Source organism: Aegilops tauschii, chromosome 7 (genome assembly GCF_002575655.3).
Source record: "Aegilops tauschii subsp. strangulata cultivar AL8/78 chromosome 7, Aet v6.0, whole genome shotgun sequence".
Taxonomy (NCBI): domain Eukaryota; kingdom Viridiplantae; phylum Streptophyta; class Magnoliopsida; order Poales; family Poaceae; genus Aegilops; species Aegilops tauschii.
This window is the reverse complement of record NC_053041.3, coordinates 637,904,324-637,914,766: the sequence shown is the minus strand read 5'-3', so window position 1 is coordinate 637,914,766 and position 10,443 is coordinate 637,904,324. Positions and strand designations below refer to the sequence as shown.

At 40.3% G+C, this 10,443-nt stretch overlaps 1 protein-coding gene across 4 annotated transcripts; it reads left to right on the top strand.

The window, feature by feature from the left end:
• Window positions 1-3,259: 3,259 nt before the first annotated feature.
• On the top strand, window positions 3,260-7,114 carry LOC109759647 (probable mediator of RNA polymerase II transcription subunit 19b). 4 transcript variants are annotated; one of them, XR_002232159.4, is made up of 7 exons: window positions 3,260-3,548; window positions 3,979-4,046; window positions 4,962-5,248; window positions 5,335-5,523; window positions 5,614-5,673; window positions 5,763-5,906; window positions 6,788-7,114. XR_002232159.4 is itself a non-coding variant. In XM_020318471.4 (6 exons), the coding sequence occupies exons 2-6, from the start codon at window positions 4,016-4,018 to the stop codon at window positions 5,805-5,807; spliced, it is 612 nt and encodes a 203-aa protein (XP_020174060.1). In that variant the 5' UTR covers window positions 3,260-3,548; window positions 3,979-4,015; the 3' UTR covers window positions 5,808-7,114. The 4 variants fall into 4 exon arrangements, 2 of the variants coding, with proteins under 2 accessions (XP_020174060.1, XP_020174059.1); XR_002232158.4 differs by having other exon boundaries at window positions 5,614-5,906; window positions 6,788-7,000; XM_020318471.4 differs by having other exon boundaries at window positions 5,763-7,114.
• The last annotated feature ends 3,329 nt before the right edge of the window (window positions 7,115-10,443 follow it).

Genomic DNA, 10,443 nt, shown 5'->3' with positions numbered 1-10,443 from the left:
TCACGAAAGGAGTAGAAACGCCCATCATGCAGCATTGTCATGACATCCATGAAGTCCTTGGCGATAATCTCCTAGCAGTTCTTGAAGAAAAGCCCAGAAAATTCGTCTGGCCCAGGCGCGCGGTCAGACGGCATATCAAAGATTACTTTCTTGATCTCCTCATCCGTGAACGGCACCTCCAGCCCATGGGCCAAATCCGGTGACAGCCGGTGCAAGCCCAAAGCGTCCAGACGGAGAGAGCAACCCGACGGTGCCGAGGAACCCATCAGATTACAGAAAAACTCCCGAGCCAGGTTTAGCTTATCCTCCAAATTAGTGGCAGTACGGTTACCATCTTTCAGATAAGGGATACAATGCCGTCGACGCCGGCCATTAGCCTTCATATGGAAATATTTAGTATTGGCATCCCCCTCCTTCAGGTCCCTGACCCGAGCACGCTGGCGCAGCCTAACCCTCTCGAGAGAAGCCAAGGCAAGACACAATCAAGGCAGATCAGCTTCACCGAGCAGCCACAACGCCGCTTCACCTTTCCCCGTAAATTAGGTCAATGGCAGGCGTCCCATCTTGTTTGGATCCGAAACGCAGTCGGTATGAGATGCCGTCGGTGGGATCAGTTGGACCACGACGCGATAGCCATGAGCCATGGTCGGCCGCCACGGGAGTGCTCCGTGCGAACGAAAAGAGGCCCGAGTTAACACCAGAAGCCCAAAATTGTGACCAGCCCATGACGGTTACCGCTCGGTCCTGGAGAAGGAAGCGAGCCGATGCGGGATTAGAGGAAATTTGACGATAGAAAACGCCCAAAACTGACGATCCAATGGCGACAAACGTTAATGGCTTGAGAGGGTAGGAAACGTGCTCAGTTATAATGTATCTAAATTATCACCTATGAAGAACTTTCTATTACTCTCTCCGATCCATATTACTTGCCGCTGCAACAACGATAAGTAATATGGATCATAGGGAGCACTTTGCGTATTATTAATAGATGAGAGGATTTTCTTTTCAAAAAATCTGCCGGAGCAATTAACGCACAGAAGAGAGAATATCCAAGCAATACCAGAACTTATATGGTCCCATTTTGAAAAAAGTAAAATTTATATGTTTCAAAAAAGTTGTAATTTAATTATTTTATTAAACATGTAAATATGTGAATAGTGGAAGGTGGAATCACCTAATACTAGAAGGGCAGTGCGCGCTTTTCTGCACCGCTTATTTTCTTTGGGTTGTACTCCCTCCGTAAACTAATATAAGAGCATTTAGATTACTATTTTAGTTATCTAAACACTCTTATATTAGTTTACAGAGGGAGTACATGTTTAATTTTTGCGTGGTATTTTTTTAAGTTGTGAATTTTTTTTATGTGCTAGTTGGTTGGGCATGTGGGGAAACAATGGAGTTTTTTTATCAGAGATGCTACACCTATGGACATGCTTTACAGAATAATGGTTACGGATGGATGTGTCAATTTATAGTTAGAGATTTGGGGAAGAGTAGCCCAACAGTGAAAATCGGGAAAGTGATTGGTGGGAGACTGTTTGGTATGCCAATTCGTAGCAAATTGTCCATGGGTGTATCATTTTTCTTTTTTATTGTGGTGTTCGGGCAGGTCCTTTTGACCGTGTGAGTCTTTTAATTAATACAAATACATGAGAAAGTTACCTACGTCATTGGCCACGTGTGTTATGCCGGCACTTCCTTTTTGTCAACAAAGGCCCACACCAACCAGGCACTTATCAAGGGACCCATTCATAGAGAGATCCCACCACGAAGCCCAGGTCAACGACCCAATCAATCATGTACCCAATCTAAATTGAAGACCTCGGTTGAATGAGGGGGCCTTTAAAGTTAGAGAGCTTAATGAAGTTAGATATTTCATTGCCACAACCAAGGATTGACCAAGTCAAAATCAAGGCATTAAAATTGTATACCTCAATCGAATGGGAGAGCTTCAAATTTACGGAGCATAGTGTATTAAAAAATTAAATGAAAGAGCTCCCTGTGAAGTTGTTAACCTGGTCAAAATTGGATGAACCAATTCCAAATTGGAGACCTCAATTGATCGTGAGGCCTTAAAAATTAAAATTAGGGAGCTTAATGAAGTTAGAGATTTCATTACCACAACCAATGATTGACCAGGTCAAAATTAAGGATTAAAATTGTATACCCCAATCGAATGGGAGAGCTCAAAAATTAGGAAGCATGGTGTATTAGAAAATTGAATGAGAGAGCTCCTTGTGAAATTGTTGGCCCAGTCAAAATTGGATGACCAATTTAAAATTGGAGACCTCGATTGATTACGAGGCCTTAATTAGGGACCCATTCATCAAGAGATCCCACCACGAAGCCCAGGTCAACGACCCAACCAACCGTGTATCCAATCTAAATTGAAGACCTCAGTTGTATGAGGGGGCTTTAAAATTAGGAAGCTTAATGAAGTAAGAGATTTCATTGCCACAACCAAGGATTGACCAAGTAAAAATCAAGGAGTTAAAATTGTATACCTCAATCGAATGGGAGAGTTCCAAAATTAGGGAGCGTAATGTATTAAAAAAATCAACGAGAGATCTCCTTCTGTAATTGTTGACCCGATCAAAATTGGATCACCCGATTTTGCGAGGCCTTAAAAATTAAAATTAGGAAGCTCAATGAAGTTAGTGATTTCATTGCCACAACCAAGGATTGACCAACTCAAAATCAAGGCATTAAAATTGTATACCCCAATCTAATGGGAGAGCTCCAAAATTAGGGGGCATAGTGTATTGAAAAATTGAATGAGAGAGCTCCTTGCGAAATTGTTGACCTGATCAAAATTGTATGACCCAATTTCAAATTGGAGACCTCAATTGATTGTGAGGCCTTAAAAAGCAAGGAGCATGGTGTAGTATATATTTTCCCATGTAGAGAAATAGTAGGCCTCATTTGGTTCATAAGGTAAGAAAATGATAGGAATAGGAAAGTCATAGGAAATGAGATGACATGTATCTCAAATCCTATGAATAGGAATAAGAAAAGATATACTCTTTGTTTCACATCATACGATTTTTTTCATTGAGTCTAGGCTAATGTTTATTTTTCTATGAAACGTGGAGGATAGAAATAATTCCTTCATAGGAATAGGATTCTATTCCTACAAACCAAAGGGCTCTAAAGTGCTTATAGAATTTGAGGATTTTGGCTAGTCCCTCATCAAAAGAAAAGAGTTAACAGAGTGCCCCTATTGCAACAGGTTAATTACCACAAGAATGCCACCGAGCCCGCACGACTTGTACAGAGAAAACGAGCGCCCCTGCCTCGACGCCTCATCTGTTCGCTCGGCTCGAACTCGAGCAGGGCCAGCGCTAGGGTTCCAGCGCCGCCGCCGGCCCCGCCTCGCCGCCGCCGGGACCCACTCCCGCCGCAGCCCAGCTTCCTCCACGGCCCGTCTGCCCCTCTGCCCTCTGCCGCAGCCGGGACAACGGGAAGCTGCCGCCGCGCCCCTCTGCACCGGCTGCCCACGGCGCCTCCGTCCCGAAGCTGCAGACCATCCAGTCCTCCACTCCTCCACGGTGAGCCATCCTCTCTCTTCCAACTCTCTCTTCTTCTTTTTTTAGCTGTAAATTGGATAGATGGAAAAACTTTGTTGCATAGATGGATGGATCGATGTGTCAATTGGATAGATGGATGGGTGGATTGATTGTTTAATTTGTTAGATGGATGAATGATGCCAGGTTTTTCTTGTTGATATTGTCAGTGCTATGTATTGGTCCTATTCCTGGATATTGGTACTGTGAATCTTTGCTATGATATGAAGATTTTGTTACATTATTTAATTCTGCTTTCCAATGCTAATGTGAGAATGGTGAATGGTAATGGTAGATGGAGAAAGTCAAAGAACCCAAAGCAAATTGGGATAGTGCTGCTCATACAATTTTTACTGAGAATGATTGCCTCCGCTTTCGAACATTAGTTGTAAAATATTGTCGAATGGAATTTCAGGTTAAGATGACTTGTGCATAGATCGAGCTTCAGTCTGATGGATTCTGACGACAAGAAGTTTGGCAAAGGTACTGCTTTTGTCAGAATGCAGAAAAGTAGCATTGGCAAGCATATTCATCTCCGCTAGGGAACTTTGCCTCTGTAATTAACTATGGATGTTTATACCACACACTATTGGAAGTTTAAAGGATTTCTCACCATTGAAGATGAAACCGACCGGTTGGGAGCATCCTCTGCTTCATTAAGCATCTACTTTACTTGATCTCCTTTGTTAAGTACTGTGATGTTGCCATGCCTATTTGTGTTTGTTATCTGATGTTCCCTTTGTTTCTTTCTCTGTCTTTTGACCGCCCCGATTCAAGTTTTAACCAATAATAAATAATCCAATATTACGTGGGTTACTGGGTTATGTTACACATTTGATGCCATTCGACTTGTATACAAAAGTACTTCTCTATTACTGTAGTTATGATTGTTATCTTGTAGCCATCAGCAAAATATTGCACAAGAAATATAGATTCGACGTTCAAACTTGGACAGTCAATCTTTGTCCTACGTTTGATACCTTAAGCTCGCAGCATCTCTGGAACCGCCAAAGTTTCCTCATGTTGACATTTTTTTGTCTATATGTTGAACAACGGGGTTTTCAAGTCGATGAGTCGTTCTGGGGTAGCGACTCGGAAAAAGTTGAGCCTGCAGTTGTGACTAGTCGCAACTCGAGTCGCTAGTCGACACTAAGTTTAGTTGACATTTTTTTGCGACTCATCGACTAGTCGCGCGACTCGAAAACAATGGAACAACCACATTGTCTTTTGTGCCCCCTGATAAGCTACTTTATTGGACCCTACCAGAGAAATAAGTGCCCATTGTACTTGTATGCATGAGTGCATTTTCCTGGCATGGTTCTTGATGCGCATCCTTCTCCAAATTGCCTTGGTTATATGCAATGCTGGTAGTCCATAATATGGCTCTTTCTATTTCAGGACCTAGGGAGCTCACTGGTGCTGTTGATTTAATAAGTCAGTACAAATTGGAGCCGCACCATGATTTCTTTTGCAAGAGGCCTTTGCCACTTGCAATCTCAGATACACATTACCTTCACAATGTAGTGGGGGACACTGAAATTCGGAAAGGAGAAGGAATGGAGCTAGATCAACTCGTTCAGAATGCATACTTAAGGGATAAGCCTCCTTCTATTAAGCCCTTTGATATGGAAACACTGGGGCAAGCATTTCAGCTTCGAGAAACTGCTCCAGTAGATTTACCCTCTGTAAGACCATTTTTGCCATCCTACTTGCTTTATGGTGTTATATTGCATTTTCCTATCATACACTTGACAATTAAACCAATCAACAGGCTGAAAAAGGTATACCTACCATTTCGGGCAAACCGAAAAGTGAGTCCAAGGACAAAGAGAAAAAACATAAAAAGCACAAAGACAAAGATAAGGACAGGGAGCATAAGAAGCACAAACATCGACATAAGGATCGGTCTAAAGACAAAGACAAGGACAAGGATAGGAAAAAGGATAAGCATCATGAGAAGGTCGCTGCATTTTCTCTATGTTTAAAACTTCAGTATCTCCAAGTCTTACTCATCACTTAGCTATACTTTATATGTCCGCAAATTGTTCAGAAGAGGAAGCATGAGGGGACGGAGGATTCGGCAGACGTGCATAAGCACAAAAAAAGCAAGGTGATGTACAATTATTATTTGCTTCCTGGTACAACAAATTTCCTTGCAGCACATTTTGTTGGTCTGTTAACATGACTTACCTATGGCAGCATAAGAGTTCCAAAACCGATGAGATGGGTAATGGACTTAGTTAGCTACAGGTTTTCTTCTTACTTCTGTTGTCAATCAATGTCATATTCTGTTAGAAGGAGGCTCAAAAGATTTCCGTCACCAGACCCGCTGCAGATCAATTGGTACATGCTTCTTGAACTTTTATTTGCTGTTGGGTAGATGCATAAATTGATTATTTTGTATTGCTTTTCTTAATTCTTTGTCTTTCGGTGAAACATGAATTCAAATGTTTCAGATTTAAGCTGCATAGTGAGCTTGTGTTTTTAAGTCAACCTAGATTTTATTTTATTATTTGGAGCCTAAATGATGAATATTTTAACCTTTGGTGAATTATTTATTACTCATTCAAGAGAATAAGATCTGCCTTTTGCCTGACTTTGTAAATATTAGTCTCATTTGATTTTATCTGCATCTTTTTTTTTGTGAACAATTTTATCTGCAGCTGTACAATATGTGATGTTAGGGACGGTTGCCCTGACATTACTTTATGTCCACTCTCAGTTTTAGACCTGGGCCAATTTCATTTCTTCAGTCTCACTTGACTTGAGAAGTACAGTTAGATTATTTCCTTTGATTGGCATCTCTAGTGGTATTAATATATCAGTTATGATGGGCCTGCTGACTTTCTATACTATGTGGCATGATCTGGTTAGGCCTGACTTGCATCATAAATTCATAATGTAGTCACTAGTCCTATACGGTTTGCAGTTTACCAACACTTTGACCATACCATATGGTGATTAATTGGAACACAATGAACTATTAAAAAAGATCACTCGCAGTTTACCTAGTGATGTTTCTTTCGAAATCGTCGTATGCCATTTGCAACTCTTTAACGTCTGCACCTTGTATAATCTTCACAATTATTGTCCAGTTCAAATAAGATATGGAAAACACTGCCAGATGAACACCAATGGGGAGAAACATTGGCAAACAGTAGGCTTTTGTTTGCATCTGTGATAATCCATGACTCTTAACTCTTACTTTTATGTGGGTGATGCAGATATCATGAATGGCAGTTTATTTGAAGGTGCTTCAGATGAACGTCTTGCCTGCTGCTAATTATGTTGTTCTTGCAGTGTGGACCATGTGGAAAATGTAACTTGTAACAAAGGGACAATCCAACTGTATTTTGCAACCTTTTGTCCCTCGCTGACTAATGGGTTGCCTTGTAGGAACATTTAGATAGGACTTCTAATGAGATTTTTTCCCCATAGATCAGGAAATCTGAGTAGGTGTTTTTGGTGAGATAATTTTTAAGACTAGGATCAGTTAACAATTTCATTTAGATTGAACTTTTAATGAGATTAATTTAAAAGATTAGGAGATCTGGGGATAGGTGTCTTTAACGAGACATTTATCAAAGGCTAGAAGCAGTCCATTCTGTTAACCAGGCCTGTGATAAACTAGTTGATGTAGCATGATATAATGGTAAAAAAAATATATTGTATGATATGGAAATGAAGCTTCATTCCTCGTGCTGATGAGGAAACTAGTTAATTCACCACCGCCTGGACTTGTTTCCAAGAACATGCAAAGATGGTCAGGAATTAGACACTAAACCCTGTTTTCTCCTAGAACTGTGTAATGTTCTGCTTCTGCCCCAACTGATATACATTGGCTGTTTGGTTCGAGGCCTTGCATTGCCACACTTTGTCACACATTTCTGCCAAGCTTGCCTAAGGTTAGTTCAACAAAATGAGAGCCACAAGTTGGCAAGCCTAAGAGAATTTTGTCATACATTTTGTGTATGCCATGTGGGGCCCTAGTGTGGCTTGCTAAGGTGTGCCTTGAACCAAACAAGTCTAAGTTGGTCAAACTTGTCTAACCTTAGATGTGGCAACCTTTGACAAACTTATTCACAAACCAAACATCCTCACTGTATTGCAGACCCTAAGACCGAACGCATAGAAAAACATAAACAAAACAGACTAAACCCAGAACATGATATTCTCAGTGTAGAATCGTGCTGCTTCCTCCAGTATTCCTGGGGCCTCTCATTCCTAAATATGTTGAGGAAACTTGAGTGGTCATATCATTCCATTAGAGCCAGTCGAGGAGGATGTATATATTCTTCACACTGAACAAATGAGACATGTGATAGAGCAATAAGAATCTGGGATCCTTTATCTCATCTCTAGCTATATGTTTAGTTCAGCAAACAAAATGAGATGGCAAAAGAAAGAGAGAAGATGCAAGACGAACGCGGATCCATTCTTTTATGAAGGTATGTAAATCAGTAAATGGTTATGAGAGGGCATCCAATCAATGTAATATAAGTAACCCACAATGGTACTCTCTCCGTTTCGAATTACTTGTCGTAGAAATGGATGTATCTAGAACTAAAAAATGTCTAGATACATCCATTTTTTCGACAAGTAATTCCGAACGGAGGGAGTACTAATTAAGTAATGCCTTCACCAATAGAAGCAAGGTTTGCGGCTGGCCCCATTAACGACTTACTAGTAAGTTTTGCATGTTACACCACCAAAACGTAAAGAAAGTTTGTGTGGGCTTCGCATTCACCAAGCTCTTTTTTAGAAAATAATTCACGAGTGGAATGATGACCTCAGTGCCATGCCCCAAGTAGCATTGCTATCACCCGATGATTAATTTTCTTTTGATCGAATGTTAATCAAACAAGTATTCTTTGACAAATTGGAACATATCAAAGTCCTGCATTCATTCAGGTCATTCATTACCATTGTGCAACAAACTATTCCATGTTCAAAGACTGTCACACTGTCTCCCACATGGACCCAACTAACATCGCCGGCCAAATAGATCCTCGTGCCATAACTCTCTAATCACTGTAGTGTTCATCCCAGAGCATTGTTCCCTGTGCATAGAAAATGAAACTTGTTAGTTGTTTCAAGTGTTTGATCAGCCATACTATTAACCGTGATTGGTTATTCCAACAATTGTAATTCCTGCACAACTAGATTAATCTGTCTCGCAAGTGTCATTAACCATTTCTTATTGGCGAAGATTAACTCCTATTGGCTAACAGAGAGTGCTGTTTAAGAACAATCAACTAAGACCATGGAGCCATGGCCACGCAAAACTGCTACATGTTGACACATTGAGTAGTGGATGAGCTCTAAGCTCATAGCTCAGTGGTGGGAGTGCGGTGGTGTTGCCCCATTCACCTGTGTTCGACCCCTCTCACATTCTCTCTTTAATACAACTAGATGACCCGTTGTGCCCATGGCGCAAAAAGCGAGAGCAAGCCGAGTGTTCAAACCATGTATATGCGACTGATACATGATAGACTAAAAGAACGTAATGTGATCACTTGATAATAGCATACTATGCACATCAGAATATTTAGATACAGTCGATGCATAACATTATAAGAGGCATAAGATCAGTTTACGATAGCTTATTTTCATTACTTTTATCAAGCAGGCACATAGGTAGAGATGCATCATATAGACACCTTTGAATTTGCTATATATGATTGGTAGCGTTATGACGAATATGTAGCAGTACCAATACAACCGAGGGGATACATCAATATTAGGAAGTCTCGTTGCGCCGTACTATAAGTATGAGCGTAGATAGATACGCCTATATTTCTCTCTTCCTTAAGATGCTCTAAAATAGCCCCATAATACACGGTTATAACTGGCTTTTTGCGCCACAGATGGACGATCTATAATATCTATGCTATGAGGAAATCCATAAGGAAAGACAAACCAATGTGGAGAGCATAAGAGCATTATAAACATGAAGTCTGGTACACAAGCTAGATATATGTGACATTGAAGGTTTACGATAGTGCCCTCATGGGGAGTCAACGGTTAGACACAGGCGGAGACGCTTTGCCTTGCGCCCAAAGGTGAAGGCATACATCATTCCTTCATCTATGTTTCCTATGTGAAGAACTCCGTCCAGTTTGTTGTTAAGGTAGCCCTGTCAGCAGCTCCTTCTAGAGAAATGTTTTCACTTGTAAAGTAGTAGACCATAAAGGAACCTGCACCCTACAAACAGGGAAATATCAAAACTGGAGGAAGGTGAACTGGAAAAAAATAGTAACTTCACACGAGAAAAATAACCTCTCCAATATGTACAAATACAATCGGTTTAATAAGAAACAAAACAAAAACAGAAACACAAATCAAGAGAAATTAAGAAATGCATACCGGACCATGCTAAGCACCTTTAGTTTGAACATAGGTCAGGCTGCTAAACCAAATACACAAAAAAATAGTTAGGCAATATTTCAAGACAATGAAGGAATTAATAAGATGGAGAGCTGCATTATCATCATTAACAAGGAAAAAAGCATAGGCAATGAAGAATATTTGTTTTATAGTAGGCATGAACATAAATATAGACATGCACAGGATATTCTTCCACAATATGTAGCATAGGCAATGAAGAATATTTGTTTTATAGTAGGCATGAACATAAATATAGACATACACAGGATATTCTTCCACAATATGTACAATTTAATTTATAGAAATCCATGTTGTTTTATAGTAGGAAGAACACACTTCCATCGACAAAAATACAAAATAGAAATGTAAGATTCAAGTAACTATACAGATAGGCAACACAATAGAATGTAAGACATGATAACATAGAGCACTGTGTCCAGGGGCAGTTCTTAGGAACAACAGTCAATTACATCATATAGTAATTGGATCCAAA

What these genes read in the sequence shown, in the direction of transcription:
- LOC109759647 (XM_020318470.4), top strand. Translation starts at nt 4,016, where the DNA reads ATGGATTCTGACGACAAGAAGTTTGGCAAAG. An exon ending in CTCCAGTAGATTTACCCTCT is followed by an intron (nt 5,249 to 5,334) that starts GTAAGACCATTT and finishes ACCAATCAACAG; the next exon opens with GCTGAAAAAGGTATACCTAC. An exon ending in AGGATAAGCATCATGAGAAG is followed by an intron (nt 5,524 to 5,613) that starts GTCGCTGCATTT and finishes CAAATTGTTCAG; the next exon opens with AAGAGGAAGCATGAGGGGAC.